This window comes from Sander lucioperca, chromosome 5, assembly GCF_008315115.2.
Source record: "Sander lucioperca isolate FBNREF2018 chromosome 5, SLUC_FBN_1.2, whole genome shotgun sequence".
Lineage (NCBI taxonomy): Eukaryota > Metazoa > Chordata > Actinopteri > Perciformes > Percidae > Sander > Sander lucioperca.
The window spans coordinates 3,242,153-3,258,810 of record NC_050177.1 but is presented as its reverse complement, the minus strand read 5'-3'; the positions used below and the strand labels follow the sequence as shown (position 1 = coordinate 3,258,810).

At 39.5% G+C, this 16,658-nt stretch overlaps 1 protein-coding gene and 1 long non-coding RNA gene across 8 annotated transcripts in view; one reads left to right on the top strand and one right to left on the bottom strand.

Annotated features, from left to right (window-relative positions):
- Window positions 1-318: 318 nt before the first annotated feature.
- LOC118495182 lies at window positions 319-1,113 on the bottom strand. The gene is made up of 2 exons (XR_004897509.1): window positions 946-1,113; window positions 319-812 (listed from the first exon to the last, which is right to left on the bottom strand). It is a non-coding gene; the product is annotated as an uncharacterized LOC118495182 (long non-coding RNA).
- A 2,517-nt stretch (window positions 1,114-3,630) lies between these two features.
- Window positions 3,631-16,658, top strand: part of mcamb (melanoma cell adhesion molecule b) — a 48,550-nt gene continuing 35,522 nt past the window's right edge. For all 7 annotated transcript variants that reach the window (XM_036001722.1, XM_031297050.2, XM_031297049.2 and 4 more), the window contains exon 1: window positions 3,631-3,901. In XM_036001722.1, coding sequence (XP_035857615.1) covers window positions 3,646-3,901 — 256 coding nt within the window. In that variant the 5' untranslated portion in view covers window positions 3,631-3,645. The remainder of the gene's footprint in view (window positions 3,902-16,658) is intronic.

The following is a 16,658-nucleotide window of genomic DNA, read 5'->3' as shown; positions in this document are numbered from 1 at the left end:
TTGAAGAAGGAAACATGGAGGACCACACGTATTCAAAACAGGAGTCTTCTTCTTTGCCCAGAAGAAGAAACATGATATTGAAAAGAGCAAGAGACAGGATTTTTGAAGCGTGAAGGCTACCGTAGCTGTAATAAGTACTTTGAACTGCGTGGTGCGAGACAGTTGATTGCGATATATGATCTCAACGCTAGATGGGAGAAATTCCTACACATTGGACCTTTAACTAAAATCTTGCCTGATAGGCCCCTACCTCACACAGAGGTCTTTGACATTCACAACACAAGAGTTTGGCAAGGAAATACACACAAAAAAGTTCCCTTAAGCTCTCTCACGGCCTCTTTATTTAGTTGCCACAACATAAAAATAAATAAAAAAACATATCTAAAAAACACAGCTTGAAATAGGGCAGTGAAATGGCTGAGAACACAGAAATCCCAATGTTGTGATAAACCAAAAGATAATATTCTTGAAATGTGAAGATGGCCTTGACCAAATGTCCTCATCCAACCAGAATTAAATAATGCCCATAATGTAAATTAGCCATCTTTTCCAGGCATTTAAAACCACAAGCATGTGGAAATGGATCAAACAAGTCCAACCACAGCATCCTTCTGGAAAACTGTCACCTCTGAGGATGTTCACTGTCCAGCTGTTTGTGCACTGCTTTCAGAAGCAGACCTCATCTCCACTGCAGACTCTTTCTCAGGAGGAGGTTTGGTATATTTGCCTGATCCTCCTTATGTGGCTCTGACCTGCACTCAGGGTCAATCCATCTGGCAGGCACAGATGGCAAACACAGTGGTGTTTTCATGCTGTGAAGGTTACAGAGATCAGTGTACATGACACGTCCCACGAGTCATGATCTGTTTCCAGCTGCACAGGGTGGGATAGTTTACACTGGATCAAACAATACTGAGACTAAACGATTGTTGTAACTGTACTCACTGTACTTATTCCTGTCTGTGCAAAGTGTTATTGTTTGTAACACACAGTGGTCCCTCAGGTCTTCTGATCAGGCAGTCGTGGTTGTGCCAAACACCAGGGTTTAACTGAAGAGTATTTTTTACTACTAACAACCCTCAAAAATATACGTTTGATCAGCACAGTTCATAGACATTTCAAAATAAAATCATCAAGACTTAAGGACACTTTTTTCTTTCTTTGCAATGTCTTTGATTGTTGTTTTCAAATTGTCTCTAGTTCTGTTTGTGTCCATGGTTTGGTACAGCCTGATTATTTTAAAATGTAGAATAATATCAATGCTGATTTTTCAGACAAATTGAGCTCATAACAGATTTATATGTCTATATGTCGGGCGATAAAAAAACGAGACATTGCAGTACAGAAATGTCAAAGATACGTGTGAGGTAATTTAGAAACAGCATCATTACATACTTTTTTCCAACTGTAAAATGTTGCATTCAGCACATTTTTTTTTAATCACAATTCTTAAAGTTACAATCTAGAAAATCAGTTTTTCATTCTCTTTGGCGGCACCTATGGCAATAAGTGGTAATTGCAGATGTGTTTTTGGATCTCACCTCAGAGATCCAAACAGTGTCGCCTGTGTGACATTAGTCAGTTTGCAGTTGAAAGTGAGTCTGTTGCGTTAGCTCCGCCTACCCTCTCTGGCCGGAAAAAGTGTTAATATCTGTGCACCGCTTGTGATTTTTCCTGGAACTGTCACCACAGACACCCAGTTCATAATACTGCAAATGCAAGGGGCTTTCATCAGTGGGCCATTGGCTCAATCATCATTGTGTTACCTCATTTGATGAAAGATAGAGACTTAATAGATATGAAAATCTTCACGATTATTACTTTTTATAACCAAATGTACAGGATCCTAACCAACCATTTTTAGTTTAAGCTATGTGTTTATTTAAAAATAATAATATTGGTCAATATATCATCATGAGAAGGTGTAACTGTCAAATATTGAAACTGTATCAGCTCCAACTATAAGTTAGTAAGTTGGACTTTAGCTATCATTAACCAGTTTGGTTGAAAGAGTAATACTCATCTAAAATCTACTCTGATTTATTTACTGAAAGGCTACTGTGTACTGTGCTACTCTCCAGTCTGTGACAGTCTGAGGCAGCTGATTACATTTTAAAATGATGTTGCTTTGGATCAAGCAAGCCAAAACCACCTGGTATTTGGCGAGAGCATCAACAGCATAGCATTTTGTGTAATTTTCCTGCAGCCCTCGGGAGAATTTGTTTTTTCACTGCAGTTATTCAAACCCTAACAGTCAAAACCATATTTACAGTTTAACTGCTTTACTGTACATATCAGAGACTGGAGTTCTGCAACCAAAGTGCAGGTCAGCATCATGTATGATATGATGTCCTCTTGCAGGCACCATGTTTTTACATGGTTTGTTAAGGGACTCAGTCTGATTCAAGTCCCTTATTATGTCCATATTAAGCTTGGCATCTAGCACAAAGAGGGAGTCATATTCATAGGGTTTATAAAATATAAATATTTCCTTTGTAACAGTTATTGGTAGAGAACAAAATTTAGCTGAGTAGTTTGTACTGACTTATTGTAATGTGAGTGAGCTGATTTGTTCTTCTTAAATTGTCTTAAAGTCCTTAATCTGTCCTGTTAAACTGTCATCACATTTAGATTCAAACGCACCTTAACTCTGATGGGTGCACACAAATATGTATGACATCACCCTTATCCAGCTCAGCCCACTACTTCACACCAGTGAGTAAAGCAAGGACAAAAACACAAATCGCTCATGTGAAATAACCAAATTTTTGCCAGAAAATAGTGTGTTCTTGTAGGACTCCATTGCTCACAGATTAAGATTATTTTGAGGATCTTTATATCTATATCTATGTATCTTTTATTCACATGCTTCTGCATAAATAAACTATCCATCATCCAAATATTTTTTCACTATTTTTGAAAAATGCAGATGCATGTAATATGTGCATGAAAACTATCAGAACTTGTTTGTGGATAGATAAAGAGTTATGGTGCTTGCTCAGCCACACATAAAGTGTTAAGTATTTCACCTTTGTGACTGGTGATTAGTTGGACCATGGAGCAGATGGAAGTTTTGTCCATCATGTCCAACACACCACCTCAAACAACAGTCCTGGTATCATTAAATTATTAGAACGAGGTCACCAAGCACACACACACACACACACACACACACACACACACACACACACACACACACACACACACCTGCATGCTAAATTTTGGAGCCCCGTTATGCAAAAGAGGAGTGACGGCCACACCTTGTCACACCAAATTAGGCTACCGCTCACACAGTACACTTAAGAAAGTCATGCTAAACTACTTTTACATACGTTATAATACTCTTGGTGGGTAAATGTAGGGCATATCATGTTGGACACAACAGATAAACTGTTAATTCTCACTTCTGTATTTCGCTCCAGATCTCCGCCGTCCTGCTGCTCTCACACAAGTTACTCCTTTTTTCTTTTTTTTTTGCACACTGCAAAAAATATCAACCTCAATCATTCACTTGAACTCGGGCTCTGGACTCATGTTAGTCTATTCATCCAAATAAAAAAGCCACAAAATAGCTGAGACCGAGTTGTTTATAGTAAATAATGTGTTGAGATAAAATGACGCATTTCAGACCGACTATGCGCTTCAATGAGTCGTTCACACCGACATTTTTTACAGTGGCAGGACCTCCTGTCTCTGCCCCTCCTGCATCATCTGCCTCCCCGCGGCTGCACCGCCGCTGCTCCTGCCTCTGATACAGTTTTCCAGCAGGACCAGTCCCTGTCAGACTCCCTTTCATACAAACCCCAGCACGGACAGCTGCAGTGCCGACCAACAACCATGGCTGCGCGGGACTCTGCCTCTCTGCTCGTCAGACTTCTTGTCCTCTTTCACACCTGGGGAGGTGAGTGCTCGAGAAATGTTTGATACTCGATCCGCTCAAAACGAGCGGTTAGGTTGGACTGTTATTGGTGGGATATGCTATATGTTGGTGTTTCAAACTATATTTATGTCAACATACAACACAGATAGACGGGTAAAACACCTGAGACAGAAGACAATTTAGAAGACGTTTGTGATGAAAGTACACTTATGGAACTGCGTTGAGTGTGATGTAGGGGACAGTTAAGACTGCTTTGATCTTGCATGAGCATACTCCCCATACACTGAGGTCTTGCAACTGAGCCAACAGGGGGAATTCAACTTTTCATTTATGTGGGGTGCAGGAACCTTTCAAGAGACTTTTTGCAGCAAACGTTAAAGAGGTGTTAGAGCAACTGTTGCCTGCAGGTAACAGCAGCGTGCTCATACCACCCTGTCCTATGGGTGTCTTCTGTGTGTACGCTGCATAGATGTGATACTCCACAGTCCCCTCTTGTTTACATTACATTTCAATACAAATCTACCCACCCAGGACAGTAAACCTTCCAGCCACTGCAGCCCTATGTTGTTGTAACCTGGGTATGTGCTTACATTATTTTTTCAAGTCCCTTATCTTTTGAAAGTCCTCACAGAAAGTAGATTTTACAGGGAAGAAACTTTTATTAATAAAGAAATGATAGAAGACCTACCATACAATACCTTGAAGGCTGTGGCTTAATAACACTAACTGAAAATGTGTTGTATATTTATACAGTGTTGAGGTAGTTTCAAAGTGGGCGTGCCATTTTTTTATGCCTTCTTTCTTAATTTGAATGCATTTACTTTTCACTGTGGGTGTTTGCAGGTTGTGTTATCCATGCAAATGGAGAAATGTAAAAACAAATTGTTGTACATGTTGCGAATTGAAATGATCATATTGAGACGTCATACTTAGCTAATTTTCAACGTATATGAAGCTAGTTATGGCTAGTTTGAATAGTTTGCTGCATGTATTTTTAGCCACTGACATCCACAGAGGTCCGGTTGTAGTCATGGAGCTCTCCGCCTGTTTTCTGTCAGCTCTCGTCTGTTCTTAGCAGTGATCAAGTGGCTCAGTGCTGCCCAGGCACACACAGAAATACACAGTCAAACACATTCCCAGAGGGAGGTCTAGCTCTCACTGCACAGCACAGGTTTAGAGTGTGAAGCTAAAGGAAAGAAAACTGTTTACCTGTGCAGTTTACCATCTTGTTTATTGTTAATCAGACTACTTCTTTAAATCAGCTGCATGACACTATAATAAAAAAAGTTGGATGGCAACTTGTGAGATGCATGATGAGGTGCAGATGTATGTTTATTTTTAGAAGAGAGCGCGTGAGTGTAGATTTATATGTGGTGGTATGTGGGTGAGAAGGGCACGCTACCTCAGCTATTCACGTTACAGTTTCCTTATTTTTTTTTAAGATCATTTTTTTGGGCATTTTAGGTCTTTATTTGACAGGACAGCTGAAGACATGAAAGGGGAGAGAGAGAGGGGGGAATGACATGCAGCAAAGGGCCGCAGGTCCAAGTCGAACCCGGGCCCAACTGAGCCATCTGGGCACCCACAGTTTCTTTTTTAAAGGGATTTTAAGTTTGTGTAAAGCCCCTGACACACCAACCCGACGGCTGACCATCGGCAGAAAAGGCAGTCGGACTGTGTGCCTTGGAACACACCGAAGCGACGCCGACTTGAGCGTATGTTCTGCGCGTGCGCGAGACGTAATACGTCTTCATAACAGCAGGCGGTGCTAATCTGTATTGTCGCACAAAAAATGAAAACCGGCAGCTGATTGGACGAACGTGTCACGTGGGTCTGGCTGCTCCCGGATTTTTCAACCGGGCATAATGGTGACTTCGTTTGGAATACAATCTCATATTTTACGTAGATAGTTCACCGAAACGTGTTTCTGAGAACACACCGAACAGACTCGAGTCACTGACCTTGCCGGACTGTCCGTCAGACGATTATCAGGTTGGTGTGTCAGGGCCTTTAATGTGCTTTTACTTGTTTCGTTTAATTAAACAAGACAGGGCAATGTGTCCACTCCCCCCAACACTTCCTCTTTGTGAGCCTGACTTCCCTCCTATCTTGCCCTCCCACTCTCCTCACATATTTACCTTTCCTTATCCCTGTTTGTCTGTGACCACATGAACCTTTCCCTGCCTCGTCCTTGTACTGATCTCCTGTTCCAAGTTCAGCCCATTGTCTGTAATCTCATTCAACTCTCTCTGCTCTTAAATCCACTTCCTGTGCTTCTTCTCTGGTTTTCTTCAGGCTATGGCTGGTGCCTTTTCCCTCCAATCCATATCTACCCTGACATTCATTCTATTACTTTTTCTTTACCACTTAAGTTTAGCTGTTGGACCAGAATAAGATACTGTATTTACATCTCACTCAGAAATTAGTCATTAGATCTTCTTTTTAGGGCTGTTTGCCCAGCACTGGATTTAAAACAGAGCAATGTCGAAGATGTGAATTCCACCTGTCAACAATACAGCTATTACATTTAGGCTGCAAATAACTGTTGATTATTGATGAGTCATTTTGTCAATATAATGTCAAGAAATCAGGAAAAAAATACCCATCACAAAAAAGTCAGATTTGGAGAATTGGTTTACTATCATTTAATACAAAGAAAAGCAGAATATGTTCACATTTGAGAAGCTACAACCAGCAAATGTTCTGCTTGAAAAATGACTGTTAATGAACAATGATGAAAATTGCAGCAGATTTACTTTTTGTCGTCAGCTCTAATCGGTTTGAGGCAAACTGCATGCTAGATTACTGAAAAAAAGCTGTTGCAGTGAGTTTGTGGTCAGTGTTTTTCCCCATCAAAATCTTATCATCTCAAGCATTTGATGATGTTGGCTAACATCCACTCAGGCCTGCAAGATCTGCAAAGATGCTCTGTTTGAATACGTGCACATACAGTATATGTGCGCATGCGGCCCGAATGAGTGCGATTGTGTCTGTGCCAGATCTCCGTCTCCAGCCCCCGATGACATCAGAGGAAAAATTGACATGCTGTTGGACTGCAGTGGTGACCCTCCATAAGGATACCATTCACTTCCTGTGACATCAGCTAATCAAGCCGGGCCAAAGAGCAGCCCATTAGACCTCGCTCATTTAAAGGTCATCAGTTTTTGCTGCGGCTGAGGCGCTGTGCTTCGGTTTCATGTGCTCAAAACAACTGCTGTTCCTTAGAAGAAGTGAGCTGGTCACGGACAATAAATGCTCTTGTTGTGTTTCAACCGCAGCATAGAAAATTGAGACCCAGTAATCTGGCAGAGGATCAGCAGAGCTGAGCGGGTTTTCAGTGGAAGTCCCTAAATTCAGAACTCTCTTCCGGGCACATATGCACAGTGAGGACTGTTCATTTCCATGCAAATGAGCAGAAAATGGGAGTTTGGAGGTGTTGGATCTTCTTTGATGTACAAACATTTGTTCTTTCCGCCTAATTCCTATTTGTGGGTAATTAAAAAAAATATAACACTCTTATTCATTGCAAGCAGACTATACAGGATACATTCATGGTTTTCTGACATAAATATTACATTCTTCAATGTGTCTTAGTAAACAACTGATGGAAATAATCACTATGCCCCCTAAACCAGGTCCTTGTGCCAAGAAAGTTTGTCACAAGCACGTGGTGTCTTATCTTTGTCCTGAAAAAAAGCCTTGAGCTGTTCTCTGTGCTCTGTTTATGTGTGTTTATATGCAACCGTCTACTCAGGACTCCACTACTGTTTTTGATCCGGACCTTGACAGTGCAACATCAATCTGGAGATGTTTAACATTGTTTTGTTAGGATTAGTGAAACATAATCCAGATCCCCAGTGAAACCTGGAAAGGAAACCGTACAAAGGCAGTACGCTTAATAGTAAGGACAATAGGGCTGAACACAACAGGAAATCCTATGCATATACAGTACATGTATGCATATACAACTTTTTTTGAAAAGGACAATGGACCTACCATCAAAATCCTGTTGAACCAAAGCAAAGCTGCTGTTGGTGTGAACTGGTCAACTTTGGTGGTGCCTGACAACTGTCTCTGTTTTAGCATTAAAAGGCATTTGCGTTTTAAATGAAGAATCTTTTTCTTTTTTTAAACAAATAGAATGAATATCTTTCTTGTAAATTTCTAAACAGTTGTACCCATCTTATTTAGTCGGGTACAGCCAGTAGCTAATAGATATTGCTGTCTGACATTGTTGTGGCAGTTTGGAGACTTCTCTTCTTGCGCTACTGTTACACTATGTTTTATATTGTCACATAAACAAATTAGGTTGTTTTTATACCTCACTGAAAGTTGTTGTTCCCCTGCTTATCGTCTGGTTTGACCTGCTCTGTAAGGTTGGCAAATGATGACATCAAGTGAAATTTTGCCATTATTCAGTAATCCATACAGTAATCACCACTTGTGGCCACAGCTGTTGCTGTTATGCAAAACGTACATAGGCTGGCTTTAAAAGATGACTGTAAGATTATTACTGTAGTAATGCCGTAACCTTATAAGTATAGTTATTGGCAGCAATGTCTAGCCCTCAGAATTAGAAACCGAATCAGAAAATGTTAATCTATCACAAACAATATTTGAATATGATTGTGTTTTTCATAAAGTGACCAAATTATGAAAACAAATCCTGTTTTCCTGCAACCAGTAGTTTGTAATGAATAGTCATACCATACTTTTCATGTCATACATGGGTTTGTGAGAAAGTGCCATAAGGGTACACGATTACATGTCTGTAATGGATTTCCCGAGGCTATTTTGCAGAGGCACTGTCACAGTGTGTCACATTGTGTCTGGGGCTTAGCACCGCCCGCAGAAGATTGTGATTGGTTTAAAGAAATGCCAATAAACCAGAGCACGTTTTTCTCCCATCCCAGAATGCTAACAAAGAATAAATAACAATAAAAAAATAAATTAAATCCTCTAATAGGGCTGGGTATCGCCAATGATTTCCCAAATTGATTCCGATTCACAAGGTCCCGATTAGATTAAATTTCAGTTACAATACCTATTTTGCTTGGATATAAATGAGATTTTCAGAGAACTTATGCTGTAAATTGTACAAGCAAGAAGCAACTCTCAAATGTTTTTTCTAATGTACCAGGTTAATGTTTACATTAACAATTGACTCCCAAAAGGTTTGTGTTTGGCTATACACCCATGTTGAAAAGTCATTTATAAAAAGATTGATTTGGGGATTTTATTAATCAATATCAAATCACTCAAACAAACCCAGCCCTATCCCCCAATACCTTTGCATTGTTGTCAGAACTGTAAGGTTTCAATTGTAAGGTGAGTAAACATTTTAAAACATTTTGAGTTTTCAGCCATGAGAGTTTTGATCCGGTGTCTCCCTGCTGAATCATATAATGGGTTGAGGCTTTGCACTTGGGAGCATGAATTGTAGAAGCAAAGGGTTTCCTCTTACTGTTTGATCTTCCTATTGATGTGAATAACATCCATTATCACCATTACCTTGGTCAATATAGCAAACCAGTGATAGAGAGGGGGGTGGGGTGGGGGGGGTTGTTACTGGTGGAGAAAGCTCCCAGGACTTAGTGCTGTTGTCATCAGGACCATTTTGTGTGCGTTTACGGAGAAGCCGCAAATTATTGTTTGTATAATGTAGCTCAAGCAAAGAAACAGTCTGCAGCCTTGTTGAATGATATCTTAATATCAACACTTTTTGTTGCCAAAGTGAGTGGTCTAACACTTGTTTACTGTGTAGAAGGAAGGAAGGAAGTTCAAGATTCTGCCTTGTTCAGTCTTCTCTTATCAGAACAGGGCAAAATACGCTATTGTCCCAAAGAAAAATATTTTTTGTTGTACACATGTTGGCTTGAAATGGGCAAACATCTGCAATGAAAGTGATTTTGTGATTGCGACTGAATAATTGCTTTCAGAAAATACAAATTTTCCTGAATTGTCCAGTTTCAATGCTTCTTGCAGCACAGTTTGATTATATAAGAAACACACCATCAGTGATGCCTAACTTTAACCCAATTTCGGCCTTGTCTGCAGATGTGCAACGAGGCATTTCATCTGTAAGTCATATTGGAGGGCCTCAACACACAATGGAGGGTCTCAGTGTACTCTGATGTATTGCACTATATTTGACTGCAGGGTAAATCCATTAATATGAATCATATCAGACAGTATAGAGATCACCTTTAGCTTTAGCAACTTTAGCTTTTATCTGAAGAGCCAATTCTCCTCTGACTGTTACCACTTACTCTACTACTGCTCTAACAGCCTTTGAAGTTCCCTGATCAGACAGACAGCTGCGTACACCTGGTGCCCTCACAGGCCTGACAACACACACACACACACACACACACACACACACACACACACACACACACACAGCCCCTTTTACATAGAGATTCCGCAATAGCACCGCAATGAAGGTCTGCCATTATCCCTGCTTTGTTTATTGACACAGAACCATGCCGCTGTCCCTTTCACACAGACGTCGGTTCGGCTCTGTTACTCTGTGACTACCTCCACTGCTGGCTTAAAGGCGCAAGAACTCTGTCCCCCCATTCCGCCTTCCTAATTTTCATACAGACGGCACGGCACGTTTGAAAAGGGCTTTAGAGTGAGTGAAGGTGATGACATGCAGCAGGAATTGAACCCGGTATGATGTTGTTTCGTATTGGGCATCTTGGACCACTAGACCAAGATACACCCAAACTTTGTTGTTTGGTGTGTTGGTTGTTCATATTTTGGAATGTTACATTCTTTAAAAGGGAACGTTGTAATTTTTGGCAACTTAAGAAAACGCATGCAAAGTCAGAGACACCCTTGACTGTTAACTGCTGAAAGGAGTTGTTTTGAGTAAACATTTTGATCAGTGATGAGGCTACTGCAGTATCTTCGATGCACAACCTATGGCCATTTAGAGACAAGTATTCTTTGTGGTCATGCTATAAGTATTTATAAAGTCACTGATTTTAATTAATAAAAAATATTTTAAACTTTATGGAATGTCTTGCTCTATCTACATCCTGTTTACTCATGGCCTCAGTCACAGCAGTTTAATAGGATCGAGTGCTCGCATGCTGTTCATGGATTTATAAGAAGTAGCTATTCTATTCCAAGCTATTCTATAACTAATTTATTTTTAGGATTTTGTAAGTCCCTGTGAAAACAGTTTGAAACATATTAACACAAGGCTAATGAGCACTAAGTATAAAAGCCTCAGCACTGTGAAAGGTATTTGGCTTTGACAGGAGCAGCTACCTGATCTCTTAAACAACCAGAAATTTAACCAAAAGAGGTCGAGCTCACTGTTAAACCTTTGTACAAACTGGGACCTAAATCATATTAAAAACCAAAGCCGGTCTTGTTTGTCCGACACTAGGAAAGCAGGAAAATTGTAAAATTCCCCAAAATGACCTACCTTATAATTCCTTTCAGGGACCTAAGACTTTTTTAATTGCAGTGAGAGAGGTTAAGAGGTCAATTTGGTGCTGTCAAAGCCACTTGATTTAAGATGAATGAAAATACAGATAGGATGAAGGGTTTTGTTGTACCGACTGTTTTGCCGGTTTGAACCTTGTACACTGTATAAAAGCAGGATGCATGCCTGTTCTCTCGCTGATATATTGTATTCAGAGCACAATTCTCTAGACGAGTAGCCTATACAGGACTATTTATGTGACCCCCCCATTTGGATGTAATTTAAAAGTCATGGAAAGCTGGTTTTTATGAAGCTGGCAAGTGGAAGAAAGCTGATCTGCAGTCCCTATCAAACTGTCAGGTCCTGCTTGAGCAAGACACTAAACCCCAAACTGATGTAGTGGATCAACTGTGTGTAATGCTACACATGAATATGAAATGGAGAGCAGATATGGATGGAGCTACCATGAATGTATTGGACAAGAATCACTTATAATCACTTACTCATCACTTCTTGTCCTGTTGTAAATTTAATATGAATAGTTGTTCTTTTATTCTTCCAGATTATCAGTTCGAATTCTGCACACTTGAGCACAGTGTGGTTACTGTAATAATAATAACTCTACTCTGTGGGATGGCTTGCTTGTTAAACTTGGGTCACGGTTAAAGTAACAAAACAAGCTGAACACTACAATGTTGTTTCAGGCCTGAAAGGAACTCTTAACCTCCAGCGGGTTCTTTTTCTTTAGACAAATTGAGAAAACTTTCATCAGCCAAAAACGGCAACTTTACTTAGGAGGTCACTGTGATTATGTAAGACATGGTGGAGAGGTGCAGGGAACCAGTGTGCTAGTGTTAGATTGAGGGCTGAATTAATGATTTAAAAAAAATTGCATTGATTTTGCCCTTTTTTTTATTGAAATTGTCTCTTACAGCAGTGCAAGCTTTAGAAAAATATGCTTGCAACTTTGTGTTTTTCTTCCCCACAAGTATGTTGATTGGATTTTCTGTATGTCTGACTCACTTTGACTTCCAAAAGTAATAATTGTGGATTGGGAGATCAGATGTTTGTTCAAGAAAAGATGTGAAGAAGAGGAAATTGCAGTTAACACAGAGGAAAGGCAGTGATTGTCTTATTCTCTCATTAATCTATGTTATTAAGCTATGTTGTTAATTAAGGGTCCAGCCCACAGGAGGAAAGCGTATGTAGTTTACAGACTTGAATGTGAGAGGGGCTGCTCTTTTATTGGCCGCACAAAACGCAAACTACCGGAGAGATTGGCTGAACACAAATACACCATCTGGAGGTTGTTATAGTACATGTTAGCACTTATTTTATTTTCACTGTCATTTCTCTGATAGTTCAACACCCTGCTTATGGATGTTGTTTTCTTGAAATAATGCTCCGTACTGTCATGTTTAAGTGGGCAGCATTAACATGACCTTGATGAGTTTTAAATAGAACACCTGTCCTCATTGCATATACCCTGATGAAGCCCCTTTGAGGCGAAACACGTTGGTTATCCATGTATTAATAAAGGATTTTTAACTTACTTTTAGAGTGCGTCGGATGCTTTTTAAGACTGCCAACCAATAGCATAGACTGCCAATAAAAGTAAGCTGGACTGTGCTTTGTTTTTTATTCTTACTTGAATACTTGCCCTTGCACCAGCTTTTTTACTTCAACATCACCAACACCAAGTTTCTTGACCCAGTGCAGCACTCCCTATTTTTCTTCATGGATATTCAATGTCTTTAATCTTTAGACAAGAATCTAGACCAGAATTTTCAAAATTGAACGATTCCTCAAAACCCCAGATTAGCTTCAATAACAACGTTGTCTTAGTTTTTTTTTTTACTTCCAATGCCAAAGTTTTTAGAAAATTCAACAAAAACGCAACTACAGCAGGGTCGAACTTAGGGAATGGGCATGTTTTATGGCAAATAAACAATGTATTGTTAGGCTTAGGCAACTAAAACCATTGGTAAGACGTTGACATGAAAGTCAGATGCTCTACAGGCCTTTCCAAACTCTTACTTTTCGCCTCAATACATTAAGAGCACACTACTTCCTGCATCTGCACTAAACATTGGCGTTAAATGTAACTTGTGGAGTGAAGAGTCATCCAATATGGTTGTACAGTAATTTCTCTGGCTGTAAAAATCATGTAGCATACAGATAGACTTACCGTTTTACTTAGAAAAGAGTAGGGCTGGGCGATATATAATACATTTAATATCACAATATTTTTGACTAAATACGTTGATGTTGATATTTCGGCGATATTGTAGAGTTGACTATTGATGCTTTCACAAAATATTAACACAATGAGAGTTTTGATAAATAATCACCAATAATGTGGATACAATGACTAAATGGGTAAAGGCAAATAATAAAACAGCTAGAACATTCTGGTAAGTTCAAAAAATGACATCACTTTACTGTAATGCAGCCTTCAATACCAGGAAAGGCAACACTTGTGTCATATTACGATATCTAAAATCTAAGACAATATCTAGCCTCATATATCTATGTCGATATAATATTGATATATTGCCCAGCCCTACAAGATATATGCACATTTAAACAGGCAACCTAAAGCAAACCTGACAGCCTAAATACATAGGTTTCAATGCGTGCTAAAAGCTGCAGTTATGGAAAAATAACACACCACAGCAACCAAGGCACACCATATAAATAGCATTTTTTCACTGCATATCAAATCACGTCACAAGTGAAATTTTTGACCGTGCATTTATCTATCATGCACAGTTATAACTCACTGTTTAAATATTAAAAGACATTTATGTTTTGATTGTATGAGCAGCTCTTTAAGTGGCAACACAAGCATTTGCCCCTTTCAGTCTATAAGGGACAATTGTTTGAGATCTGGCATTTTTGTCTCGGAAATACCTTTAGTGGCCCCTAGATGAGCCCAGCTGTTCCTTTTTGTCAGTCACAGTAACTCCGATGTCAAAATGATGGTTTCTACATGGTGGTTTGACTTTAAGAAATAGTGATCATTCTTAGGCTTTGCAGGGGTGTGGAGTTTTACCAAAATGTTGGAATCGACACCGTTCACACTGTCAGATGGGATAAGGGATGTGAGATGTATCGGCCATATGTGTATTATAAAATGCATCCAGCCAAAAAATCATTAACTTTACTGACATTGCAAAACTCCAAAAAAAAGTTGCTTAATTTGTAAGAAAATCAAGTAGTTTATGTTAATTGAAACTACAAAACTCTCAAATGACAAACAATTGTGCACTGTTTAACAAAATACAGTTATTATAATATGCTCGTTTTATTAGTAACAACAACATGTATTTAAAATAATAGTCTACTGTGAATAACCTGAAACCTGAGAAGGAAATCGTTTAAAGTTGTGCATGCATCATTCTGAAAACAGCTGCTTTAATCCCTGAAATACAGAAACTCTTGGTTGTACCTACAGTGTCTCCACTCTTGTCCTCCTCTCCAAATCTGTTGTCATAGATGAGGATGATGAGAGGTGACGGTGTTTTACTCCAGACTATTTAAGAACTAACATATGGTGAAATTATAGCAGCCAAATCAAATTTGAATGTGGTAATGCAGTGCTGCTGAGTGAGTAACTGCACAGACCGACATGCAAGCACCACAAACACCTACACATGGAATCTGGAGATTTAACTACGACTACAAACTCTTAATGAATATGAACTCCAGTAGCTCTCATACCACATGTTGAATGATGAAGGTCTGTCATTTAAGATGATTTTTGGCCTTTAAATTTGTGAGAAAAAAAGGTACAACAATAGATTGTAGGTAGAGCAAGAGAGACACGAAAGATTGAGGCTAAGGGAATTTATGTGACAAGGTCTGAGGCCACTAAGATGACTTAAAATAAACCAAGAAGTCTCTCTTTTATTAGATTTTTTATCTCTTTAAATTTTGTCAAAGGAGAGAAGCTTTTAAGCATGAACATCCACAGAGCTTCAGGACATCCAGCCAGCAAATCTGTGATCCTGGAAAGCATCAATATGACATTAATGCAGCAGAACACAAAATAAGCCAGTACCTGTGGAACTGGTGATCTGATACTGATAAGATGGTAACAAGATGGGGCTGCGAGGACAGGCTTGAATTTTCTTCCAAACTTAGTAAGAATCACCTTCAGGAGAAAGGGAACGGCTCCGCAGCCCCTGTGCATTCTGGGTGGAGATGTGGACATGGTTGGGGAGTACAGATACCTGGGTGTCAACATCGACAACAGGCTGAACTGGAAAATCAACAGCACTGCTGTTTACAAGAAGGGGATGAGCAGACTCTTATTTCCTGAGGAAGCTGAGATCCTTCAACGTGTGCAGCAAGATGCTGGAGATGTTCTACCAGTCTGTTGTGGCCAGCTCTCTGTTCTCCTCCGCCATCTGCTGGGGCAGCAGCATCGGAGCCAGCGACACAAACAGACTGAACAAACTGATCAGGAAGGCTGGCTCCGTTATTGGCTGCAAACAGGAGACATTTGAAGCTGTGGTGGAGAGGAGGTCACTGAACAAACTGTTATCTATCATGGATAACCCCGACCACCCTCTCCACCCCCCCACACTGGTCCAACAGAGGAGAACCTTCTCTAAGAGGCTCCGACAGCTTCGATGTCGCACGGACCGCTACAAGAAATCATTCCTACCACAGGCAATAAAACATTTTAACACCTCATCACTGAGTGTGAGATAAGACTCTTAGACATCACATCTGTACTAAGTGCAACTTGCACAATAGGTTTATCTACATCTGCATCATTACTAGTTAAGCAGTTGTATATTTTGTATTCCCAACTTGTATATATTTTAAATATTTAAATATTTGTTCTTGTATTCTATCATATTATTATTTCATGTATATTGTATGTATGTATATGGTATTCTAGTATTTCATGTATATTGTATCCTAGTATTTCATGTATATTCTATGCTGTGTGACTGATATTTTGCTGCTGTAACACTGTAATTTCCCATTTTTGGGATCAATAAATATCTATCTATCTATCTAGATGTGGGGGAAGTGATTTCCAGACTTTGGCATGCTTAGCACATGGAGTAAATTAGTTAAATCCTCTCTGTGTGATTGATTTTATCCAGCGTGATATACGGTTAAGTGTGTTTATGAGAACAGTTTATAGCATTGAGGAGAAAAAACAGGCATGTGCTTAAGATTTGTGATGTGAAACTGATTGTTGATTTGGGGGCAGAGAGGAAGACTTCAAAATTCATCAGCTGTCAGTGATTTTTTTATTTATTTTTTACTTCAGTGGTCAAAACACGACATACATTTGAACTGATGTTATATACTATTCTA